General features: G+C 51.5%; 1 protein-coding gene and 1 long non-coding RNA gene across 3 annotated transcripts; one reads left to right on the top strand and one right to left on the bottom strand.

Annotated features, from left to right (window-relative positions):
- Positions 1-464: 464 nt before the first annotated feature.
- On the top strand, positions 465-23,716 carry MKI67 (marker of proliferation Ki-67). 2 transcript variants are annotated; one of them, XM_036335672.1, is made up of 15 exons: positions 465-592; positions 1,075-1,253; positions 3,096-3,174; positions 3,263-3,378; positions 6,112-6,178; positions 7,402-7,447; positions 7,888-8,886; positions 10,154-10,329; positions 11,321-11,639; positions 11,729-11,850; positions 11,951-12,122; positions 13,494-13,649; positions 14,519-19,749; positions 20,550-20,978; positions 22,328-23,716. In XM_036335672.1, exons 2-15 carry the CDS (start codon positions 1,162-1,164, stop codon positions 22,391-22,393), a joined length of 8,070 nt encoding a protein of 2,689 aa, XP_036191565.1. In that variant the 5' UTR covers positions 465-592; positions 1,075-1,161; the 3' UTR covers positions 22,394-23,716. The 2 variants fall into 2 exon arrangements, with proteins under 2 accessions (XP_036191565.1, XP_036191566.1); XM_036335673.1 differs by lacking the exon at positions 7,888-8,886 and having other exon boundaries at positions 466-592.
- LOC118669644 lies at positions 6,383-7,893 on the bottom strand. The gene is made up of 2 exons (XR_004972078.1): positions 7,749-7,893; positions 6,383-7,644 (listed from the first exon to the last, which is right to left on the bottom strand). It is a non-coding gene; the product is annotated as an uncharacterized LOC118669644 (long non-coding RNA).
- Positions 23,717-26,244: the final 2,528 nt, after the last annotated feature.

Raw genomic sequence — 26,244 nt, 5'->3', positions numbered from 1 at the left:
ACAAGTGTTCACTGTACAACTGCATTTGGTCCTTAAAGACGGGGCTGCAAGCGGGGCTCCCGCGCGTTCGCTGTGGCCCGGGGGGAGCGCCCAGAGCCCGCTTCTTCCGCGGAGCCCGCCCGGCCGGGCTCTCACTCCTCCCTCGCCTCCGCTCCCCCCGCCCCTCCAGCGGATCCCGCCCGCCCGCCCGCCTCTCTAGCCCCGCCCCGCCCCGGGCCCTCGCCCCTCCCCATTGGTTGGATGCCGCCCCGCCGCGTCCAATCGCAGCGCTTTGCGCCAAATTTGAATCGCTGTTTTGGTTTGAATCGGGGGACGGGGCGGGAGGCTTTCCGCGCCTGCGTCGCCGACGCCGCGCAGCTCGTGGACGCGGCTGGGCGGGCACCGGGCACCGGGCACCGGGGAGGGCGCCGGCGGGGGGAGCGGGCTGCGGCGGAGGTGGGCGCGCGCCCGGGGCTGAGGCCCCGACCCTGTAGCGCGGGGCGGGCGGTGGGCGCTGGGTGCGAGTGGACGCGGGGCGGGCTCCTCACCGCGCGGACTTGGATTGCGCCCCGACGAGCAGTGGACGCACGGGTGGCGGTGCAGCGATTCGTCGGTGAGTCTGGGCGCCGCGGGGGCGGGGGCCGGAGCCGCGGACTCCCCTCCGGGCAGTGCGAGAGGCGGGGCTGGAGCCGCGGTGACTCCTCGGGGCTGTGCCAGGGGCGCGGGCCCAGCACGGTGACCCCTCGGGGCTGTGCCACGGGCGCGGGCCCAGCCGCGGTGACCCCTCGGGGCTGTGCGGGGACCGCCCCGGAGCGCGGCCAAAGGGGTCTTGGAGGGAACTCCCGGGGGACGGGACCCTGGCGGGCGGCGTCCTGGCCGCGGGTCTTTGGGGGCGATGCTTGCAGGAGGGCGCCCGGGGGGCAGCCCAGGGCCTGGCGGGGCTCCCCAGCTGTCAGATGGGGCGGGGGCCTGGGCGACCGGTGCATTGCGCAGGGAACCCCAGTCGCCGACTTACAAGCGGCTGCTTGGCTCTTTGCTCTGAGAGTAGCCGCCCTCCCCGCAACCCGCGTTTTCTGCTTCTGTTGTTTGATCCAGCGCGTGGTCCTGCGGGGAAGAGCTGCTCGCTAGGTTTGCTTCCGCCTGACCTTCCCATAAGGATCAGTCGCCAATTCTCGTTAGAAAATGGGCCCGACAGGTCGCCTCGTGACCATCAAGAGGAGCGGGCTGGACGGCCCCCACTTCCCACTGAGCCTGAGCACTTGCTTGTTCGGGAGGTGAGCCCTGCGCACGCGTGAGACCTGAAGGCCCCAATTCCAAGTGACCAGGCCGGGCCTCGGCCCCTCCGCTGTCACCCTGGCTGGGCACTTCCCTGTACTGTCAACTCCGGGGAGCGGCTTATTACCAAAGAGAATTTCAAGACAATGTTTGTGTGTTAACTGGTGCTTCAGGCGAACATACGTGTTGAAATTGATTTGATGCACATGTTTAAATGGAGGAACGTGTAGGTGGTTGCAGTGCCCTGACTCCCTTCTGTAGAAGACGGCCGTGTTCATCTGAAAACCCTGGGGACGCAGCCGAGCAAAGGAAGGAAGGAGGCTCCTGTCGGGCTAGTGTTGTGAGAGCTTCCCTTCCTGTGTCACCCTGTGGGCGGTGCATGCCTCCATGAGCAGAGGTAGGGGTGCAGCCACCCGCCCGGCCCGAACCGGAGGGTCCCCACCAGGAAGCATTATGTGGCCGGAAAGGTCCGCAGCGTGAGGTTAAGAAGCACTCCCTGCGGTGGTCCCAGCTGGCAGTCTCCTGACAAACGACCTCCCAGTGCTAATGAGACAGTCTCTCTTCCTGGAACTTTCTCACCTAAAGAACAAATCATCTTTCACTTAAAGTAGCTGTTCACTTTTCATAGCTTTTCTAAAGAAAAAAAAATGTTTAAAAACATGTTGGTGTTGAATGGCAGTAACTGTGGTTATTATACAGCAACGATGAACGTTTTTATGCACGATTTTGTCATTTAGAAACTCATTAGTAAGTGTTTGGTCGTGGGACATGGTTGGGAAGAGAGATCTTAGACTCCAGAGGTTCAGGTTGAGAACAGAGATCAGAGTCTAGAGTTGTTCAAACTCTAGTTACTAGATGGTAGCGGGGACCCCCAGCGGACCTCACCGAGGGCCTCAGATGGGTTTCTGTGGGTTTGGGAAGTCTCCCTCTCTGTGCTTCCTGCTGGCGCTAGCTTTTTGTGAAAAGACAAGTCAAATCTAGAGAATGTGAGTTGTTTTTTTTGTTGTTGCTTTCAGGTTAGTACTTTTAGTGATAGATTTGTGCATCTGTCAGTAAATGGACTATAGTTTTAAAACAACAGTAACAAGCTCACAAGTAGTAGCATTTACTGTGTGCCAGCCAAATGATGACATGCATAACTCATTTTACCCTCTGAAGAACACCATGATATAGGTGCTAATGTAACCCTGTTTTTGTCTATAAAGAAACAGGCACAGAGAGGTGCTGGCATAAAATACAGCACTTCTGGTGATGATTAAACCTTGAACTATACATGACATTACAAGTGAACATAAGCCTTTGTGTTGGGAAAAAAAAAAGCAGGATTAAAAGTAATTTTCATTCTCAAAACTGATGTAAAATATTCCTTTAGTTGGGTCTTATAAGCATAGATATCTTAGTAAAAGGCAAATCAATTTTATATTGTAACTAGAGGCCGGACACATGAAACTTGTGCAAGGGCCTTGACCCCCCCCCCTCCCCTGCCCGCCCACCTCTGCCTGGGGGGAGGAGCGGGCGGGGCCCTGCTACCCCACTGGCTTTCTCCGAAAGGAAGAACATCCTGTCTAATTAGCATATTACCCTTTTATTATTATAGATGTTTTCTAGTGTAATTATCTTTAAGTACTCTAAATGTTAAAGATTTAAAATAGTTGCTTATAGAATACTTGTAAAAATTTTTGGCAAAATCTAGAGAGCATTGATGTTTACCCAGTTTATTAGTTCTTTATGTCATTACATTTATAGATCAAACATAGAGTCAAATGCTGTTTTATTTTGAAACACTGATGTAATTTTTAAAATGCAACAACCTAAAAAAGTCTTCATTCTTTTCAATCCAGGGGCATTGAGTGTGACATTCGTATCCAGCTTCCTGTCGTGTCCAAACAGCACTGCAAGATTGAAGTCAGTGACCAGAAGGTTAGCGGGGCTTGGGGGTCTATTTTTAAAAGTCTTCGCTTCACTTGTTACCTAGGCATGACACATTTCCCCCTTTTTCTACTTTCAGGCAGTCTTGTTTAATTTCAGTGCCACAAACCCAACACAGGTGAATGGATCTGCTATCGACGGGCCCGTGCAACTCAGGCATGGGGACGTGATCACGGTCATTGACCGCTCCTTCAGGTCAGTGGCCATAGGGGGCCTCCTGGCGCTCCGGGAGCCAGCCTTGCAGGCCTTCTGCGGTTCTCCTCAGGGTGGGTGAATGTCCAAGTGTTTGAGATGGACTTTCTCCACGCTGATTCCCGATCTGAAATCACAGGGACATGTGCGGCCGACGTAATCCCGTTCAAGGATTTGAGAACCCATCATGCTGCCCGGGAGGGGTGACCTGGTCCTACGGGAGTTTCACTTTATTGGAAGAGTTGAGACTCTGCAAACGTTTTTCAGTTTATTATTTTAAACTAAAAGGTATTCATAGAGGAAGGTACAAAACAAGTCAGGCGTGAACAGCCCTGTGGACGTCACCTGTTATGGGCTGAATGCCTCCCCCTCCCCCAAATGTATGTGTCGAAGTCCTCACCCCTAGGACCTCAGAACGTGAGGCAGGGCTTAAGGGCTTTTAAAGAGGTGGTTAGGTAAAATGCAGCCGTTAGAACAGGCCCTAATCCGATCTGACTGGTGTCCTTAAAGCAGAGGAGATGAGGACACACAGAGAGAACCAGGGGAGCAGGTGCTCAGGGGGACAACTGTGTGTACAGGTGGCAAAGGGAAACCACAGCAAGGCGAGAAGCCAGCCCCAGAGGAAACCAACCCTGCCGACACCTTCACCTTGGACTTCTAGCCTCCAGAACAGTGAGACAGGAAATTGCTGAAGCCACCCAGTGTGTGGTGTCTTGTTACAGAAGCCCGAGCAAACTAATCCACCACCTACAGCATACTCAGAAGATGCCTGAAGCTTCTCTCACGCAACTTCTAATCTCTGCTTATTTCTCTGACCTCGCTTTCTGATCGCACGAAAGCCTGGAGTTTTACTGCGTAAGCCTGCATCCCTAACCACCGTGCTTTTGTCTGTCTATTAAACTCCATCAATTTGTAATAATGATGGACATATTTGTAACTGATTTCTTCCCTTATGGTGGTGGCATTCAGTGCGTGAGTATTTCTTTGAAATAATATAGGGTGTCCCAAAATGTACGCAAGATTTGCAATTGAATTGAATTGCAAATCTTGTGTGAATTTTGGGACACCCTATATATACAGTTACCTACACAATCTATTCACTCTGGATGGACGTGTGAGTAACTTCATGTTTGAAATGCGTGGGGGTTTGCTTTGTGATACCATAGGGTTAACTTTTTACTAATCTGTGTTTGAAAAGAAGGTGTGTTCTTCAGCTGTTGGGGGCAGCGTTCTGTCTATGGTCTGTGCCCATTAGGTTCAAATTCTAGAATCACAGTAGTCGCCTCCCCCCCCCCCCCCGATTCTTAGCTACTGCAACCAGCGAGTGAAAATCACACATCAAGGGCATTTTGTTTTTCGGCTCTTGTCAGTTTCCTTTCTATGCTTGGTGGCTCTGCTCTCCACGTGTTTAAGTTTAGAATGATCCGGTGGGTGAGGCTCTATCATGTGTCATCTTGATGTGTTCTGTGCCTTTAGTAGTGCTTCTGATTAGGATTGCACACTACTTTTTTTTAATCACATACTTTGAACTTTTCACAATCCTTAAGGTTGAGGTTGTCTCTTGGAACCAGCTGTTAGGGGCACGTTTGTTATCGTCAGTCTTGTGGGTTTGCTTGGTCTCTGAGAACAATGTTTGTCTGTTTTTTCTGAGTTGGCGTAGCCTCTCCAGCCCTCTTCTGGTTGCTGTTTGCAGGTATACCTTTCCCACCCTTTTACTGGCATCCTGTTTGTGTCTTTGAATCTAAGTTGTGTCTCTTGAAGAGACGTGTAGTTGGATCATTTTTCACCCATTTTGCTGAGCGGAGCTCTGCCTTCACTATGGCCTTTGTTAGATAATAGTACTGTCTATTGTGCCTCCTGGCATCCGGTCATTTCTTTTACTGTGCTTGTTGTGAATTTGCTTCATTTTTAAAGGGTATGTTTATTGGCTAGAGAGCTCTAGGTAGGAAGTATTTGATGTGAAACCGAGGCCAGAACTATTTCCCCAAAAGGAGCTGCTGTTCAAGTTCACATTACTTGAGATGACTGACTACGTCCAACAGTGAGTTGGAAACGGGTCTTAGGAAGAGGACTGGATCCAGAGCTCTGCTCCCTGAGAAACCATCCCAGAATCCTTGCTGCTCCCGATGGCACTCAGGTGGCATCTAAGTTTGAATCAGGCCCTTTCACCAGGTACCCAGGTTCTGTCTGCCTTTTACGCGGCTGTTCTGTGATGCAGAGCCCGCGGTTTTGTGAGGGCAACGATGCGTCTTGCTGGCTATCTCTCATCTTCATGCAACGTGCCCGCCTCTGTTCAGACACAGGTGGAATAAGTGGGGGCTGACGAGATCAGAGTGCTTTCAAGGTATCGCATAGCTCTAGTCTCTGCAGGAAGCGACGTCACAGAGGTTCAGGCATCGGCTGCCCCTGGCTTCCTGGTTAGCCTTCCAAGCCATTGGTTGATTTCCTTGAACGTAAACTAGCGGACACCGATTCTGTTCCCACTGCAGTAGGTCCGCACATAGCAGGTACTCAGGGAGCATGAATCATACAGGCTGGTCAGTGCTCAGAAATTAGTCGGGGTGCCCAGCCTCAGACTCCGGTGTTCCGAAAGAAAGTCAAGGCAATCAGCTCTAAATTTATTTCCAGGAATAGGGTAGCATCTTGAAGTTTGCTCCTTATTCCTTGGATATTCATCAGATACTCAGGCTACAGGTCAGTAATCTGAATATGTGTCTGTCATTCTGTGCACTTCAGGTATGAAAGTGACAGTCATCAGAACGGAAGCAAGTCACCTGAATTTCCAGGACAAAGACGTGAACAGGTGACCGGGTTGGGGTGGTATCAAACTTTGGGCTCTGATTCTTTTGCATGAAGACAGGAAATCATTTATGTGCACCCTGATGACCAGTGTCTCACAAGGGAGGGTGACGTACCAGTTAGAATAGGAGAGTGTAACCAAGGTATTAAAACAAGGTGAACTTAGATTACTTTTTTTTCAATCCTCATCTAAGGATGTTTTCATTGATTTTTTTTTTTTTTTTTTTTTTTTTTTAATGAGAGGTAGGGGAAGAGAGAGAAACATCAATATGAGAGAGAAACATCAATCGATTGCCTACCATACTAGCCCCAACTAGGAAATAACCAGAGAGCAAACCCACAATCTAGGTATGTGTCCTGACCGGGAATCGAACCTGCAATCTTTTGGCTTATGGGATGATGCTCCAACCAAGTGAGCTACCTGGGCAGGGCAAATTTTACTTCATTTTTATGTAGTCATAAGTGTCTTGATCAAGTTCAGGTTGGAAATTAGAAACTGGCCCTTCCCATGGGAAGTTTGAGAAGCCGCATGTTAGATATCAAGAAATTGGAAATCGATTAAAGAAAGAAGTTAAATTATTTGCCTTTGGATATATTTTGTGATATCCCCTCCCTCTTAATTATTCAGATGATATATTTTTCTCCTTCTTGGAAACAATACTGGACTTTATATCTTAAATACATGTCATTCTGTGGTTGCTCCTCGGCCTCTAGAACATTCTCTGGCAGCACTGTCAGGGGTCCACGTGGGTGTGCTGGGGCTGGTCCTGTGCCCCGAGTGGGTAGTGTCTGCCTTAACTTCTGGGCTCAGACACACCCTAGGTGTCTGCCAGCCAAGAGCACACACGCGGAATGGAGCCCACAGGTCCTGTGCCGATTTCTGGTGAAGCCGAGTATAAAGTCAGTAGTTCTGTGCCTTTGGTAGGCTCGCGGGTACTGAGTGTCGGTGATGTTTACGTTTAACGTCCCTCAGATGACGAAGGAGAAGAAGTCTGAGGACGTTATAACAGCTCGCACGCACCCCATCACTATGTCTTTTAAATCAGCGGAGAAATACTTGTATCTAAGCAGTAGCGCCTGCGAGTCTCCGGCCCATTTCTCAGTCTCCCAAAGTCATATAAGAGCAGTTGGCAAAGATGCGCATCGGTAGACAGGGTATTTTCATGAACTTGGCTGTTGGTTTCGGAAAAGGCACTAAATGGCTGTTCACTCTTTACCAATTCACAGGCATCTCCGAGTCGGGTCTCAAGGTCTAGCTTCTCTTCCAACCCCGGTAAGTAGTTTTTCATTCATTCTAGATCTGCAAGGCCAGTTATCTTAGCATAATGACAAGGAGGGGACACCAGTGTCACACATGTCCGACGTCCAGGCTCAGGCAGACCCCGGGTTAACTTTCTTCTCCAGTCATGTGGGGGCTTATTGGAGAAGCCACACGTAAATAAATTGTCTTGCTCAGCTGTCTGCTGAATTCTGAGTAGAATAATAGCATTTTATCTCAGATTAGCTACAGGAGACTAATGTGATTTACTTATTTGGATCAGATCATAATATTAGTATCAGAATACTGTTCTTACCATTTTGGGACACTCAGTAACGTGTAGGCTAAGTGAAGAGCTAGGCGATAAGGTAGTTTGAAACAGTTGTAAGATTTGAATACTGCACACGTTAACCATTGAGAACATCTGGTTTCTTATTTCATGTCTCGCTGTCAAGATGGGAAAGTTCAAGATCCCAGTGCCGCCCGCTCACAAGTCACTGAAGAGGGTGGTTCAGGAGGGCCCCGGGAGCGCAGGGAGCATGTCGGGGCAACCCGCACCCCCTCACGTGGCTCAGAAGGTCCCACTACCAAAGGCACAGCAGATGTTGGTTCCTCAGAGCCCCCTGGAGATAACCACGGAAACGCAGCCGGTCCCCCTGCTGGGGGATTCGGAGCAGGTTCCCATGTGACCCCCCAGCGCTGGAATGGGGGACAGGGTCTGGAGAAGGACGGAGCGAATGAGTCTCCCTTTCGGAAGCTCTATGAGTCTATGAAGGAAGAGTTAGATGTGAAATCGGAGACTGTTCTACAGAATCGTAGGAAATCGGGAGCACGGGGTCATCGTGCATCAGAAGCCGAAAGCGCTGGCGGTTCACAGAGCGCGACTCAACCACGGGTCTCGCCCAAGTCCAGGCGGAGATCTGGTCGGAGCAGCCAGATGGAGGCAGAGAGAGCGGGTGAGGGGCCGGGTCAGACTCTCGAGGCCACCGCGAATCCCAGCATCCCCCCCACAGAGATGACCAAAGCCAAGACCCCAGTCCAATGTCCACAGCCCAATTCCTCCCGGAGACGCCGGAGCGGAGACCTGAGTGTCACCCCTGGGGGTGAACCTGTGAGTCTGCAGCAAAGCGAAGACCTCGGGGCAGGCAGTGCGGTGTCTGCTCCCAGGAGGCTCTCGGCCAGACAGCAAACACCCGCCAAAGGAGAAGGCGCTGGCGACCTTGGGAACACAGCAGAAAAAGTCTTTTCCAGAAAAAGGAGAAGGAGCCTGTCTCCCAGTGCCAGCATTCTCACCACAGGAACAGACATTCCAAAGCAGACCCTGCTCTCCCCGCTGCTGGTCCCCGCGGAGCAGAAGGTTCCAGGCAGGGCCCTGGGCACGCCCAGGCAGCAGGGCACCCCCGGTTTCCCGGGCCTCAGTGCAGTGGATGTCAGCAACATTGGCGATTCCCTTAGTAAGTTTATTTCACTTTAAATTCATTTTCCCCCGAACGTTCACACGTACCTGTGACCTGTGTCTAGGTATGAATTTGTGACACGCCTTTCTAAAATAACACTTTGCTCTGTGGCCGAGGAGCCAGGGCACTAAGGGGACAGCCAGGCATCCGTGTCCCTTGTCCACGCTGAGAGCTTTGTCCTGAAGACCTGGCTAAGGGGACAGGGAGTGACAGGAGGTGCGGGCTGTTAGAGAAGGACCAACATAGCAGGGGCGGAAGGCTGCTCCGAACAGGCTTGGTTCTATTCCAGCCACAACCTAGAAAGGAGAATGAGCAGCATCGCTTTGCCCAGGCAGCTCCATTCTGAGGCACAAGCACCGGTGTCCTATGGGCTTGATCCAAGTCAGCGGCGAGCCCTTGGGAAGCTGTTATTATAGGGTGGCCCTCGGGTATTTGTTCCCACGAGCTGCTGTTTGGGGAGCTTTCCCGACATCCACACTTTGACCCTCCGTGCCTGCAGCAGGAGCGCCCAGCAGGAGCGTCCGCAGGCCAGGTGGTGGAGCTAACGGGCAGTTCTCTCTGTTCTGCAAGTGAGGAAGCTGACAGCCTAATGCCCCCAGTGAGTGGCGGAGGCAGGGCCTCTGTGGCCCCCGTGGCTCCTGGGCAGCCTGCCCTCTGCAGGGTCTCCGGGCGTCTGACACGGCCCTGACCACGCAGGCTGTGCTTCTGCAGGGTGCGTAGTGCAGAGCCGTGCAGGTCTGTAAAACGAGACCTCCAGGCTCACGGTGTTGATTGCTGGTTTGTAAAGATGTGTGTGTGGGGGGGGGGGGGGGGGGGGGCTGGGGTCCCGTGAATTGCCTGTGAGAGTCACCGGCAGAACTTTGCCAGCTCGTTCTACTCACCGTGCATGTCCAGGTGAGGCCCCAGGATGTGTCTTTTGGGAAAGTTTTCTCGCGTCACTGCTAAAGCATCCATCTCCATCAGCCCTGGCTCCACGGTGAGCGCCCCTGCGTCAGGCCGATCCCCTTAGGAAGCTGTGTCCAGGCAGGAGTTTTCAGCATTTTAAAGAACATCTCTGTACTGTCGAGTTGGGCCAGGCATTTTGATGGTTTGGCCCCGATCTGTCGTTTGCTCTTGAAGCACCTTTAGCTTCCCTGGCGTCACCAGAGAATGAAGGTATTTCGGCACCAGGAGTCACTGGTTTGTCTTTAAGATCAATTGGAAACAAGTCATAAGTACCAGGATGGTTTTTCATTCCCTTTCCCGTTTGCATTCATTCCTTTAGATAAGACCGAGGGGAAGCCCTTCAAAAGAAGGCGGGTCTCCTTCGGGGGTCATCTGAGACCTGAATTATTTGATGAAAACTTACCTCCTAATACACCTCTCAAAAGAGGAGAAACGCCAATGACAAGACGCTCTCTGGTCACCCACACTCCGCCCGTCCTGAAGAAAATCATCAAGGTACGTTCCCTAGCTGGCTTTCGCCCTCCTGCCTGATGGCTCACGTCCGGGTACCTTCTCTCTCCTAGCTGCTCCCACGAGTAGAATTACAAATAAACCTCCTTTCTAATATAAAGTAACAATAAAAAGTCTAAACGAGCTCATTCACCCGGGTGTTGCAAATGAACACTTGGTTTCTCCCCGCGGCTGGGAGGTGGCCACGCACAGGTGAGAGCCCGCGGGTCGTCTTGCACAGCCTCCTGCCGGCCGTCTCCAGGGCGGGAGGGCCACTCTGGGTCACAGTGACAACTCCAATGAGAAGAGTCCGGGGACATCAGGACACATGAGCACAGGGCGGCTGCTTGTTCTCCAGGAGTGTAAGGCGAAAGGGAACGCTTGGTTAGGAACACGCTGCGATTCTCATCATCAGCTGCTTAGAGCTGCAATCAGCTCAGGGAGGCTGTGCTTCCATTGCTGTTCATACGCAGAGGCACACAAGGGGTGTGTGGCCTCTTCCCGTTTTACACTGGCTCCCGAAGAGCAGCCTCCTTTCCCGCAGGGAGGCCTCAGGTGGCCGCACACCCACAGGTGCCTTCGCTGGGACCCAGGGCACAGCCCTGGCCTCTCCTCGGGCGGTTCCCTCCATCTTTCCTCCTCAAACACCCCAGGGAAGGCTTGTTTGCTGCTTTTTTCTCTCTTTTTTCTTAAATGGTGGGGGACAGACTCTCACCCCCACCTTGCTCTTGACAGCGGGTGAAATGTTTTGGTGCTTCAAGATTTAAACAGCGAAAATTCTTGGGGTGTGTCTATTCCAATCCAGCTTTGTTACAATTATTCGAGAATTGGGGAGCAGTACGAAGACTTTCCTATGACCACCAGACGTGCTTGTTTCTGGTTTGTGGGGGTTCTTGTGCTTTGAAAGAGTCAGTTCTTACTCGGGTGAGTCATCACAGAGGTTCCAGAGGTGCCGCGTTTGTAGGAAGCTAACTTGGGAGCGTTTCCATCTCGCCAGGAACAGCCTCCGCCATCAGAAAAGGGAGGATCTTCAGAAATCCGTTTGGAAGTGACCACACAAAACATGTTTACGAGCTCCCTGGTGCATAGTCCTCCAAAAACGTCTCCACTTGCAAATGATGGTCGCCGGCGGTCCCTCAAATCGCCTGCCTCGAGTGGCAGCAAATCTCCACATCAAACAGATGCTCCTCAGAGGGGAGGGAGGCGGAGCAGCAGCGGGCCTGCCAGGAGGGCCTCCGTGGACCGCGGCCAACATGGCATCCTGCAGACAATTCAATCCCGGCGGCGGAGCGGAGCCTCAGAGGCCAATTTGATGGGTTAGTGTTGTGGGAATGCGTATGTTTCGGGGTGAATTTCCTCACTGCTGCCAGCGCTGGGAAGTTTCACCTCCTTTTCTTTTCGACAGTGGCGAGATCGTGGGCAGACGTCGTGAAACTTTGTGCCAAACAAACGCAAACTAAAGTCGTCGTGAGACATGGTCCTCCAAGACCGCCGAGCAAAAGGCAGAGAAGAACGAACACCCCAAAGGTCTGTGTCCACGGTGCATGGCCGCTACCATCATGCTCTCCGGAGTTACCTTCCAAGCGGCTGTGTTTTGACGTTCCATGCTCTCTTGCCTTTCTTCCAGAAGCCTCTGGGCAGTGTTCACAACGAGTTCAGTACAGGCCACGCCGCCTCTCCCTGCACCATCGTGATAGGGAAGGCTCACATCGAAAAGGTCACCGTGCCAGCTCGGCCCTACAGAATGCTGAACAACTTCGTGATCAACAAAAAAATCGACTTCAATGAAGACCTTTCAGGTAAAATCATAGGCATGTCTCTCTTTTTTAAAAAATATATTTTACTGATTTTTTACAGAGAGGAAGGGAGAGGGAGCGTTAGAAACATCGATGAGAGAGAAACATTGATCAGCTGCCTCCTGCACACCTCCTACTGGGGATGTGCCCACAACCAAGGCACATGCCCTTGACCGGAATCGAACCTGGGACCTTTCAGTCCGCAGGCCGACGCTCTATCCACTGAGCCAAACCGGTTAGGGCTAGGCATGTCTCTTTTAACCACAGCCCTTAGCTCTGGGAGGAAGTGGATGGGTGTCTGTCTGCAGAGGGGGACAGGAGACCAAACGATCCAGTCAACTTCTTGGGGTTAGGATGGTCCAGGACGAGAAAGCTGCATCTGGGAACAGGGACGGGCCCCCAGCACCTTGGCGATCACATGTCCTGCATGAGGCAGGCATGCAAGGCAGATGCACACCTTTACCTCAGAGAGCAGCACAGGTGTAAATAAAACTGGAAGCTGCTCTCAGGAAGGAGACCGTCTTGCTCTTATAATTGTCCCTTCCCTGCACTTATACGAAGCAATTTCCCAGAGTTGGAGCAACTGGTGTGAGCAATGTTTTGCTTCAAGAGTTCCTTTTTTTCATGTCACTTAACTGTTTCATGAATCAAAGGACTGTGAAGAAGTTTTCTTTAAGCGTGAATAATGTTGAGCCAATGTTGCCTTTCTCATTAGAAGAATCCTTATGATTGTAGCAGATTTGAACCATGGCCAGACCCAGGGTTAGGGTTTCATGCCACCAAGTTGGACCAGTGGTTCCCACTTTGGATACTTGTGGAGGGAGATGAGGCTTTAGCCTGTTAGGTGGGCTCTTTTATTTCAGGGCAGGTTGTAACATAGAAGAGTTGTCCTCGGAAAAGATGGGGATGTTATTACCTGACAGTACTAAAATGGACAGCCCTGTGTCATTTTTAAAGTTGGGGGACGTTTCACTTGTACATAATTAGTATTCAGAGTTGCATAACCTCGGGCATTTTGAAGGCAGCACAAGGTCACTAGGTCTCTGGGTGCCTGGCAGAGCAGGCAGTGAGGGCGGCCGCCATCCTCCGGCCAGTGCTCAACTGGGCACAACGTCGGGAGACAGACAGCTTCCTTTGCTTGCTTTTCTTTCCAAGGGGAAAGGCAAAGAAGAGGGAGCACCTATGAGATTTTACCATCCTATCACCCTCTTTTAACAAAATGATTTTATTATTATTAATGTATCTCCTCCCCGGAGACCCTCTCTCCCAGGAGTTCTAGGGTGTGATTCCTCGGTTGTGTGTGGGGACTAACATGTTGTTTGCATATATAAGAGTGATCTATTCATTGTTTTTTCCACTATTTCCATATAACAGGGTTAACTGAAATGTTCAAGACCCCAGCAAAAGAGAAGCCACAAACAATGAACATAGGTCCCACCACTTTTTCAAGTTCAGAGGACTTGCTTGGGAAAAAGTTTCAAGCACTTAATTCAGAAGAAGAAGCTCTGCTCTGCACCCCAGAAAAGTTTGGTTGGTTTACTTTTTTTTTTTTTCCCCTAACTCTCTTGATGTCTTCCATAGAACTGTAGATGGGGGTGTTGTTGTTTGTAACAGATATTGTATTATTTCTCTACAACAGGTACTCATGATAAGATACAGTTTCCAGCGTCTCTGTTCTATTGCTTTAGGGGAAATCCCTACCCACAGTTGAACCCGCACTGGCATTCAGTGACTTGAGTGGAAAGGATATGCCTTTAATAATCAAACCACCTGTGAACACGTTTGCCTTCTTTATTATAAGTAAAGAGGGCGCTAAGCAGAAAAGTGTAATCTCTCACCATACTTATATGTAAATTACTCAAACTCACAATAATTGCACATTGTCCAAGTGTGGGCGTGAGATGGGAGGCATGAGTCTGTCTTGCTCTCGTTTTGTACCATGTGTTTTAGAGTGAGCTCCTTGCCACACTGAACAGGCTTCCGTAGGTGAAAAGTAGATGTTTCCAGTGTGACGTGGACGTTGCAGCCATATTATTGCATTGGTGGTTCAAAAGGAAACAGCTGCTTCTCATGTTTGAAGGAAACAGGTCACTGAGATATGGCGGGGCAGCCTTTAGGAGACCCTGCTGTGGGAATTTTTTTCCTGATCTAATCCCTGTGGATTCTAACCACCACCTATGTATGAGCCCACTGTATACCACCAAATACCATTATTCTTAAACGTGCATGGTTCATATGTCAGACAGATTTATAACCACACAAGCAGATTCATATTGTTAGTAAGGTGGAGAGGAGGGTGAATTATTGCCTCATACACAATATTTCCTGAGGGTAAAATACCAAATTGGTTACAACACAATGAAGAGAATATATTTATTGTGCTTTTTTTTTCCTTACAGGAGAAAATGTGTACCTCAGGGCTCAGAATGCACCAGAAGGGCCATGGGATAAACAGTCTTCAAGCCCAGCCTTAACACAACAGTATGTTACAGTAAATGGAAATATGAAAACCCCACGATCTGAGACAGAGCCTCCGAAGGCGGCATCCAGTACAAACAAATCCAGGAGGTCCGTGGAGCTCAGAAATATACAGGTGACAAGTGCAGAATGTGAAAAGGATGACAAAGAAGTTGACACTGTTCAGAACATCTTGGGAAGATGTCTGAGAAAATCATCAGTACAAGCACAACTACCAGAGGGAGAGATGAAGGAAAGGGAAAGATCCTTTGAAACATGTAAGAAAAATATTGAACCTAAAGAAAATTCTGAAAAACTGATCACTGTGAGGAGATCAAGGAGATCATCAGAGCTGAAATGTACACCAAGAGCAGGCCTGATCCGCATCCAGAGATTGCAAGAGACAGAATCCAAGGAAGACTTGGAGGGCATCCACAATTTCCTCCAAAACCCAAGTCATGCTGAGGAACCAGTGGGTACAGAAGCCAAAACCATACTGATGCACTGCAAATCTCCACCACCAGTCAGCACACCAACCAAGGTGAACACACGTATCAAGACTCCTTCCCAGAGAGTGAACGTAGATCTCTCAGACCTCAGGAAGCCCACACAAACCCCAGGGGACACAACCGATACACAAAAAGAACCAGTAGGTGGTGACAAAAGCATGAAAGAATTTAAGGAAGCTCCAGAACAGAAACTGGATTCATCAGAAAATGTAACGAGAAGCAGGAGGAGGTCAAGAACACCCAAGAGGAAGGTTCAACCCATAGAAGACCTGGCGGGCTTCAAAGAGCTCTTCCAAACACCAAATCACATCGCAGAAACAGTGATTGATGACAAAACCACCAAAACACCCTGCAGATCTCCAAAACCAGAACCAGTCAGCACACCAACCAGTACAAAGAGACGTTTCAGGACACTTCTGGGGAAAGTGGACGTGGAGGAAGATCTCTCATCACTCAGGAAGCCAACACCAGGGGAAACCACACACTCGCACAGAGAGCCAGAAGGTGATGATAAAGGTATCAAAGCATTTAAAGAAACTCCAAAGCAGATACTGGACTCAGCAGAAAATATAATTGGGAGCAGAAGGTCAAGAACACCCAAGAAGAAGGTTCAACCCATAGAAGACTTGGTTGGCTTCAAAGAGCTCTTCCAAACACCAGATCATATGATGGAATCATTGACTGATGACAAAACCACCAAAACACCCTGCAGATCTCCAAAATCAGAACCAGTCAGCACACCAACCAGCACAAAGAGACGTTCCAGGACACCTCTGGGGAAAGTGGACGTAGTAGATGAGCTCTCATCACTCAGGAAGCCAACACCAAGACCAAGGGAAACCACACACTCGCACAGAGAGCCAGAAGGTGATGATAAAGGTATCAAAGCATTTAAGGAAACTCCAGAACAGAAACTGGATTCATCAGAAAATGTAACTAGAAGCAGGAGGAGGTCAAGAACACCCAAGAGGAAGGTTCAACCCATAGAAGACCTGGCGGGCTTCAAAGAGCTCTTCCAAACACCAAATCACATCGCAGAAACAGTGATTGATGACAAAACCACCAAAACACCCTGCAGATCTCCAAAACCAGAACCAGTCAGCACACCAACCAGCACAAAGAGACGTTCCAGGACACCTCTGGGGAAAGTGGACGTAGTAGATGAGCTCTCATCACTCAGGAAGCCAATACCAAGACCAAGGGAAACCATATACTCGCACAGAGAGCCAGAAGGTGATGATAAAGGTATCAAAGCATTTAAGGAAACTCCAGAACAGAAACTGGACTCAGCAGAAAATGTGATTGGGAGCAGAAGGAGGTCAAGAACACCCAAGAGGAAGGTCCAATCCATAGAAGACCTGACTGGCTTCAAAGAGCTCTTCCAAACACCAATTCACATCACAGAAACAGTGACTGATGACAAAATCGCTAAAACACCCTGCAAATCTCCAAAATCAGAGCCAGTCAGCACACCAACCAGTACAAAGAGACGTTTCAGGACACCTCTGGGGAAAGTGGACGTGGAGGAAGAGCTCTCATCACTCAGGAAGCCAACACCAAGACCAGGGGAAACCACACAGTTGCACAGAGAGCCAGAAGGTGATGATAAAGGTATCACAGCATTTAAGGAAACTCCAGAACAGAAACCGGACTCAGCAGAAAATGTAACTGGAAGCAGGAGGAGGTCAAGAACACCCAAGAGGAAGGTCCAACCCATAGAAGACCTGGCTGGCTTCAAAGAGCTCTTCCAAACACCAATTCACATCACAGAAACAGTGACTGATGATAAAATAACTAAAACACCCTGCAAATCTCCAAAACCAGAACCAGTTATCACACCAACCAGCTCAAAGAGGTGTTTCAGGACACCTCTGGGGAAAGTGGACTTGCAGGAAGCGCTCTCAGCACTCAGGAAGCCAACACCGAGACCAGGGGAAGCCACGCATTCGCACAAAGAGCCAGAAGGTGATGGTAAAAGCACTGAGTTATTTAAGGAAACTCCAAAGCAGGAACTGGACTCCGCAGAAAATGTAACTGGAAGCAGGAGGCGGTCAAAAACACCCAAGAGGAAGGTCCAACCCATAGAAGACCTGGCTGGCTTCAAAGAGCTCTTCCAAACACCAATTCACATCGCAGAAACAGTGACTGATGACAAAATCGCTAAAACACCCTGCAAATCTCCAAAATCAGAGCCAGTCAGCACACCAACCAGTACAAAGAGACGTTCCAGGACACCTCTGGGGAAAGTGGACGTGGAGGAAGAGCTCTCATCACTCAGGAAGCCAACACCAGGGGAAACCACACACTCACACAGAGAGCCAGAAGGTGATGATAAAGGTGTCACAGCATTTAAGGAAACTCCAAAACAGAAACCAGAGTCAGCAGAAAATGTAACTGGAAGCAGGAGGAGGTCAAGAACACCCAAGAGGAAGGTCCAACCCATAGAAGACCTGGCTGGCTTCAAAGAGCTCTTCCAAATACCAGATCACACAGTAGAACCAATGATTGATGACAAAACCACTAAAATATCCAGCCAGTCTCCACAACCGGAACCAGTCATCACTTCCACCAGCATGATGAGACAACTCAAGACACCTCTGGGGAAAATGGATGTGGAGGAAGAGCTCTCAGCTCTCAGGAAGCCAACACCAGGGGAAACCACACACTCGCACAGAGAGCCAGAAGGTGATGATAAAGGTATCACAGCATTTAAGGAAACTCTAAAACAGAAACCGGACTCAGCAGAAAATGTAACTGGAAGCAGGAGGAGATCAAGAACACCCAAGAGGAGGGTCCAACCCATTGAAGACTTGGTTGGCTTCAAGGAGCTCTTCCAAACACCAGATCACATCATGGAATCATTGACTGATGACAAAACCACCAAAATACCTTGCAAATCTCAAAACCCAGAACCAGTCATCATGCTAACAGGTAGAAACAGACGTGTCAAAGCTCCTCAAGGCAAAGTGGTTGTAGAAGATGAGGTCTCGGCACTCAGAAGACCCACACGCACACTGGGGAAAACCACAAGGTCCCACAGAGCACCAGAGGTTGCTGATAAAGATACCAAAGTGTTTATGGAAATTCCAGAAGAGAAATCGAACCCTGCAGAAAATGTAACTGAAAGCAAGAGGAGGCCGAGAACACGTAAGGAAAAGGCCCAGCCCCTAGAACACCTGGCCGGCCTCAAAGACGAACCAGAGACTGTTGTCAAAACCACTGAATTGTCCTCCAAATCTCCACAGCCAGAAGCAGTCATGCCAGTGCGCAGGAAGAGGCAGGTCAAGGCCCCTCCCGGGAAGGTGGACATGGAGGAAGAGCTCTCAGCTCCCAAGAAGCCCACACGGACGTCAGCAAAAACCACGAGGTCCCACAGAGCACCAGAGGTTGCTGATAAAGATATCAAATTGTTGAAGGAAATTCCAGAAGAGAAATCGGACCCTGCAGAAAATGTAACTGGAAGCAAGAGGAGGCTGAGAACACGTAAGGAAAAGGCCCAACCCCTAGAAGACCTGGCCGGCCTGAAAGAGCCCTTCCAAATACCAAGTCACACAGAAGAACCAGAGACTGTTGTCAAAACCACTGAAATGCCCTCCAGATCTCCACAGCCGAAAGCAGTCATGCCAGCACGCAGGAAGAGGCAGGTCAAGGCCCCTCCCGGGAAGGTGGACATGGAGGAAGAGCTCTCAGCTCCCAGGAAGCCCACACGGACGTCAGCGAAAACCACGAGGTCCCACAGAGCACCAGAGGTTCCTGATAAAGATATCAAATTGTTGAGGGAAATTCCAGAAGAGAAAGCAGACCCTGCAGAAAATGTAACTGGAAGCAAGAGGAGGCCAAGGGCACGTAAGGAAAAGGCCCAGCCCCTAGAAGACCTGGCTGGCCTCAAAGATGAACCAGAGACTGTTGTCATGACCACTGAAATGCCCTCCAAATCTCCACAGCCAGAAGCAGTCCTGCCAGGGCGCAGGAAGAGGCAGGTCAAGGCGCCTCCCGGGAAGGTGGATGTAGAGGAAGAGCTCTCAGCTCCCAGGACATCAGGGAAAACCACGCAGTCCCACAGAGAACCAGTAGACATCAAGGCATTCAAGGAATCTCCAAGGCAGAAACTGGGTGCTGCAGAAAACACCGAGGGCAGCAAACGCCAGCTAAGATCACAGAAGGGAAAGGCCCAGCTCCCAGAAGGCCCAGCCCGCTGCCAACAACCCTTGCAAAGCTCAATTCAGGATGAGGAACTGGGCATAGGAGCTGAGAGCGTTAGAACTCCAATGCAAGCACCCGGCCAAAGCAAACCTGCAAAGCCCAGAGGAGTCCTCTGGGCCCTGGACGTAAAGCCCGTGGAAGACCAGGTGGGCAGCAGAGACCCTGTAAAGTCCCAAAGGGGGAGCAGCGTTTCCCTGGCCCCCAAAAGGAAGCGTGAAGATGGAAGTCCCACCAGAATGAGGAGGCTGCGCACTGGCACACGAGCACAGGACCCTGCAGAGGAGAAGCCACCACCGAAGAGACAGCGGGCAGCTCCCCGAGAGAGGTGTGAGCTGCCTGAACCCCTGGACGTGAAGAAGAGGCGGGGAGCTTTGGCAGAAAGCACGGAAGACATGCCCAGCGAGGACATGAAAACTAAGAATAGGGGCCGAAGAGCACCGGGGGCGACCTTTTCAGGCAAGGTGAGGATGGCTGCTGCATAGTGACTGGTTGGTGCTCTGGGGGGGACGTTCTCCGTTTCCCCATAATTGGTAGATCGGAAGGAACCTGAGTTTATGTGGGTGCTCCTTCCGGAAGGAGTGCTGAGTACCTGCGGGCCCAGCGGAGAATCCTTTGGGCACCTCTAGAGAGACTAGGCTATTTGGGGAGAAATACAGCTAAAGTTATCACTGCAGATTTTGACAAGATTTTTCTCAGGGACTGAATGAGCTGTGTTCATCCTCAAAGATGTAGAGAGAAGGGAACAGCTCGGCCTGTTCAGACCCCACAGCCAGGAGTGCGGTACCTAACCAGTTAGAACGCTGTCCGGGAGGGATGTCCTCAGCAGAATGTAACTGTCAACTGTCAAGGTTTTCAGTAGAGCGGCCACTCCTTAGGGAGAGAAGATTGGGGACTTCCGGCAGCAGGTTTCCCGGTTCTGCCTTAGCCGGTTCTGCCTTAGCCGTCCTTGAAGCCGGAGGCGTTCATTCACTGCCCATGTTAGGGGCGTGTTCCTGTAGTGCCCTGTGATGCCTGTAACCAGACCTCACATATATGACACTGTGACTGAGGTTTATACCAAACTCCTTATGGTTTATCAGTAGAGGTGGTGATTTCTCCAAAGGAAACAGTAGTTAGATTACTGGCGTTTTAGAAGATTAACCCGTGTAAGACGTTCAGATGAGTTTCCCTCTGAGTTCAGTTTGGGTTTTCCTCCATGTTGGGTGTTCAGATGTGCATCACTTATTCTTGGCATTTTGTGGATGTCTTTTCCGTTTTTTAGGAAATGTCGCTGCGTTCCAGACTCCCAAATAAAGCCAGCAGCGCTGAGCAGACACCTGAGAGTCTCCTAACAGCAGACAAGGTGCAAACAAAGAGGAGTGGGAAGAAGCCCGTGACGGCCTCCCTGGAGGCCGAGAGTCAAACCCCAGAGGATGGAGCCAGGAGCTCTGCATCGGGGGACACGGCCCGTGAGAGGAGAACGCGCCTGAGACCCGGGAGACGGGGGAAGGCGCCCTCGCCCAGCGCGGCCGGGGAGACAAGCGTGGAAACCCACGGGGAGACTCGGGAAGAGAAAGGACCCCGACGTGCGGGCTCCACACACGTGAGGGCACGGAAGGTGACAGTCCCTCCCACCGGGGACACTTTGGAGAGTCAGCCCAAACCGAGAGTGACGCGGAGCGCCAAGCGGCCTGCGGAAAAGTCACAGCAGGCAAGTCGTTTACTGCTTCACTTTTTAAACGGTTTTTACTTTATTTTTTTTTAATAGTTTTCTTGTTTTTTTTAATCCTCACTCGATGTTTTTTCCATTGATTTTCAAAGAGAGTGGAAAGGGTGGGGTGGGGAGAGAGAGAGAAACATCGATGAGAGAGAACAACATCGATTGGTTACCTCCAGCACGTGCCCCAGTCAGGAGGAGGATAGAACCTGCAACCCAGGTACGTGCCCTTACCTGGACTCGAACCCACAACCCTTCTGTGAGCAGCCTGATGATCTAAGCATGAGCCATGCCGGCCAGGGCACTGTTTCGCTTTTTAACGAGCATAGAATGCTCCTGTTGCAAAAGCGAACAAACACGCTGCACGCGCGGACAGGCTCCGGGTTCTACAGCACAGAAGCGCGGGTGTAAAGCGTGAGTTTTGTCGCTGTGGCTGTGGCCAGTGCTGTCTGTCCTGGGAATTCCCGTGTCAACAGCGAATTCACATTATGAAGTCGTGGGTCAGCAGCCGGGACCTCGTCCGGCTAGTGCTTCCCTCTGCTCACTGCACCCCTGGTACTGACATCACAGGTCTCCAGGCTCCCGAGTTCAGGGCCTCACCAAGGCCCAGAGGTGGCCCTGTCGGGTCTCCATGGGGTCCCTTTGGAAAGCTAGAATGACTCCACGTCGGGGGTGTCCCAAGGCACCTCTACTCTTAGGAGTCCAGTCAGTAGGAAGGGCTGTGTCCTGTCACCCTCCCGAGTCAGGTGCCATCTAAGTTAATGGATGGTGAGTGCCCACCGCCTTCAGACTCACAGCCCGAGAGCTGTCTGCACGGGATTAAGCCCACGAAGCAGGATGGCACCCACTCAGCATTCCTCTGGGGAGCCCTCCAATTTGCTGGGTTCAAAGAACAGGCTGAAAGGTCCCCTTGCTGTGAGGGGGACGCAGTTAGAGACCGGCGTCCGCGGGAATTCCTGCTTGACCAGCGGCTGTCGGGTCCGGCACCCGCTGCATAGGCCCTGACGCGGGTCCACCCACGTCCAGGATGGCACCGAATGTCCCTGCCCCTTAGAGTCACGAGGGAACAGGCACAGAGCAGCTGACGTCAGCAAAGACACAGACGGATCTCGATCACGGTGGTTTGGTGGCAAATACAATAATTACTAATAACACAAGCCTTGTTTCCCGTACTCACTACTGTAAACCTGCATTTTGCCCCCAACCCTGGATTCTAAAACTCATCTCCAACCTCCAAATCCCTTCTGGGAAGGGTCGCCCCAGGGAGGGTTGGGGCTCACAGGGCGGAGGGGGTACAGAAGTCCTCGCTCTAAGTGACCGGAGCTGCGTTTCTTCCCAAACAGGAGAACGACGACGCGGCCGGCAAGAAAATAAGGACCCGAAGCCGCCGGGGCCATGACGATGTTTAGCTCAAACGTTCGAGAAGGTGGGGGGGGGGGTTAGGAATGTAGTTTAGTGCTAAGTTCTAGAACAACGTTTGCTGTGAATTTAAACGTGGATTCTGTAAATAATGCTATCCAGGTGCTTAAGGGAAGAAAGCTTTTAAAAAATTATGCTCAATAGTCTATTCAAAAACCCCGCCTGGAGTTATGAAGAGGGTCTCCTGGGTCCCCAGAAATAACAACTTAAGGCGGGTGGGGGTGGGAGGGGAGTTTGAGCCAAGCTGTACCCTTCAACTTTGCCAATGCAGCCCTGAAGTTGACCTCTCCCGGTCAGCCCCGCCCCGGGCTCGAGCACTTGCATTGTAAATGCTTCTGTGTTTGTCTGTGTCCCCGTCAGGACCCCAAAGGCAGGGCCCTCGGGAAGCGATAGGAAGGGGTAAGGGAAGACTCCTGGTGCTTCTAGATGTGTCTTCACGGTGCAGAGGCCTGTGTCGGTGCCCGGGGTTGGGTGTCTGCACAGAGCAGGCTCATCCGGGACTCCAGTCACTCAGGGAATCAACGCGGCCCGGAGGATGGCCTGTGACCCCATCTTCAGGGCACAGGAGTCTGGCAGACATCTCGGGGCCTATTGGTGGCGTGCCTTTTTCACGTGGTATTTGCCTAAACTAGGACTGTGCTCATCTGAGAAGGACCCATCCACCCTCCCATTGGCCAGGGGCTCGGTTCTCAGGCTGACACCGTCTTGGCTCCCAGTGTCAGGCTCCCAGATAGAACGACGGAGCCAAGCAGACCTGAGGTTCTCACATCAGCAGAACAGGTTAACGTTTTCTGAGCTGCTGCTGGCCCTGGGCCCACCTATGCTTTTTCTGGCTGCACCTGTCGGCCTAGGGTGCTCTGCACCCACCGGGGACAGGAAGCAACACGAGCCGTCTTAATGCAAGGCCATTTCTGACGGCAGCAGGCACCAGGGTCCTTCCCCGAGGGCCCGCCCTCTCACTGCGAGGCCGTACCTCCCAATGGAGGGCATACCTCCCAGTGGAGGCTGTACTTCCCAGTTGCAGGTCAAGTCCAGACTTCCGTCCGTTTCAGGCCTAGACATGCATCTAACTGCTGGCATCTCTGTTTTTATGTTCCACTGTGTCCTGTCACCTGTGTGTCCCCTGGTCAGAAAATAGCACATCTTCCATCCAGTCGCCTCCCCATTCACCCGCCTTGCCGGGCTGAGGAGAGGATGGAAGATGAGGTGGCTGTCCCCGAGTGTGAGTGTAAGGGCTGTGCCTGTCTATGCCCTCCTGTCCTCTGTTTCTGGCATGGAGCCATGGTCATAAAAATAAACCTTTGTTAATCAACTGAGGCGTCTGTCTCCATCTGTTGTGCTTTTGGTGCTGCCACCATGCAGTGGTGGGCAGAGTTCAGGGTTGTCTAAGGCCCTAAGGGAGGGAAGGTTGGGGAAGGCAGGGGGAGGGGGTTGAGGGATGCCAGGTTGAGCAGCTCACCTGTCAGGGCTGGTGACAGGTGAGCTGGCCTGGGAAGAGGAGTGGCATCGTGCAGCAGAAAGGACAGCCCTAGCTGGTGTGGCTCAGTGGACAGAGTGTGGGCCTGCGGACTGAAGGGTCCTGGGTTCGATTCCGGTCAAGGACACATGCCCGGGTTGCAGGCTCCATCCCCAGTAGGGGGCGTGCAGGAAGCAGCTGATCAATGATTCTCTCACTGATGTTTCAATCTCTCCCTTTCCCTTCCTCTCTGAAATCAATAAAAATATTTTTTAAATAAAGAAAAAGAAAAAAGGACAGTCTTGGGCCTCAGAAAGGTGCTTGACTGGAAAGTGAGTCATAAATGTGAATTCAGGGAGGGCAAATTCAAGAAAATGAACAATAACGACTTCTTTGATTAGGTTGTTCATGAAGTTCACATATAGAAAAATTTCAATTAGCTGTGTGCCGTGGGAATGGAATATGCTGATTAAGGAAAAAAACAGTAATTAACAAAACTCAAAAAATTAAACATGGAACTGCTACTTGACCCAGTGATCCCACTTGTAGGAATCTATCCTAAGAAACCCGAAACACCACTCAGAAAGAATATATGCACCCGTATGTTCACAGCAGTGTTATTTACAATAGCTAAGATCTGGAAACAGCCCAGGTGCCCATCAGCAGATGAGTGGGTAATAAAGCTGGTACATTTACGCCCTGGAATACTGCGCAGCTGTAAAAAGGATCTCTTACCCTACCCTTTGAGACACAATGGAGGGACCTGGAGAGTATGATGCCAAGTGAAATAAGCCAGTCAGAGAAAGACAAGTGTCACGTGATCTCACTCATGTGGAATCTGAAGAACAAAATAAACCAATGAGCACAACAGATCCAGAGGCGTAGCAGCAGGGAACAGAGTGCGAATCTCAGGGAAGGTGGGGGTGGGTGGGAAGAGGTTAACCAAAGCACTAGGATGCATAAACGCATGGCCCATGGACGCAGTAGTGTGGTGACAGCCTGGGGCAAGGCGCGGGGGTGGAATGGGGGATGACAATGCGGAAGAAGGACATCTGTAATACTTTCAACAATAAAGACAAATTAAAAAACAACCCTTTCGGGTTTAATTCTGACCACAAATCCCACGGAAATAAATGAGCCCACTTTCCCCCCTTCGTAAGCACAGTGTTTCCGGAGCGCAGCCAGCGTTGTGGGTCTGGATGGGAAGCACCCACTGTGCATCCTTCACGTCACACTGGGGTGGGGGGGGCGGGTAACCATCAACCAGGCTGAGGCTGGGAGCAGGCTGCCGGCAGTGCGCCCCGCTTGCTGTGGGTCTGGACCGTCGGCCTCCGGTTCCAGGTGAGGAGCCCCCTGCCCCGAACTTCTCAGGAAATGGAACGTCTCCCCGCTTCCCCTCAAGACTCTGGCACCGTCTTTGCTCAAAGGACCAGCCCGCTCTTGCCTTTAGGCCAGACCCCCCAGCACACACACACTCGCACACATACACATGCACATGGACACGCGTGTGCACACACACCCTCCCGAGGTGGTGGCTCACTGCTTGTAATCGGCTGGTCCCTGAATGACTGATGTGGCCTGAGGCCCCACACCTCAGGGCGTGTCTGTGCCTCTTCCTCCAGGTGGACAGAGCCCAGGGAAGGCTGCCCCCCCCCCCAGAGCAGGAGCGGGGGCCACTGCCCTAGGGGACCCTGTCACAGACAGGTGCAGGCAGACCCCGAGGAAGACCCAGGCACACCAGGGCCCAGGAGAGCCAACAGCACTTCGCTGCAGGTGAGTTTCACTGCAGGTGGCTTTGGAGAGGGGACTAACAGGTTTCAAATCATCTTAGCAAACATAAGGCTCATGAAATTTATTAAATACAGAGAATAAAAGCATATGCTTGGATCCCAAGTGGGTCTAGAATGCAGAAAGGAAGCTTAGGGAGGGAGGGAGGGAGGGAGGGAGCCGGGCACAGCCAGAGCCATGGGAACGGCAGAGGGCGGCTGGTGGGGTTTTAGATTTTAGGAGGAAAAGCAACATCCAGGACTTTTGAGTCCACCTGGCTGTGGACTTGACGCATCTGTCGTCACCCTTGTCGACCGAGACATCACTGCTCAGAGCTCAGATTCCTGCCTGGACGCCAGCAAAAGTGCTGGCTCCCTGATGGCGAGTTATGACGTGTTTCCTGCCTGCACCTCAGGCCTGAGGACCAGCTGAACGCTGGGGCCAAGCCCTGGCCACCGTCCCCCCACACCCACCGTGCCCCCACACTCCCCACGCCCACTGTGCCCCCACACCCCCCACACCCACCACGCCCGCCCCGCCCCCCATGCCGGAGGGGTTACTCCTAGCTAAGTCACAGAAGCCCCAACATCAGTGGTCTAGAAAGAACGAGACGCAGGC

This window comes from Myotis myotis, unplaced genomic scaffold (genome assembly GCF_014108235.1).
Source record: "Myotis myotis isolate mMyoMyo1 unplaced genomic scaffold, mMyoMyo1.p scaffold_m19_p_15, whole genome shotgun sequence".
In the NCBI taxonomy this organism is placed as follows: Eukaryota; Metazoa; Chordata; class Mammalia; order Chiroptera; family Vespertilionidae; genus Myotis; species Myotis myotis.
The sequence above is the reverse complement of the archived record's forward strand: the minus strand, read 5'-3'. Positions and strand labels throughout refer to the sequence as shown.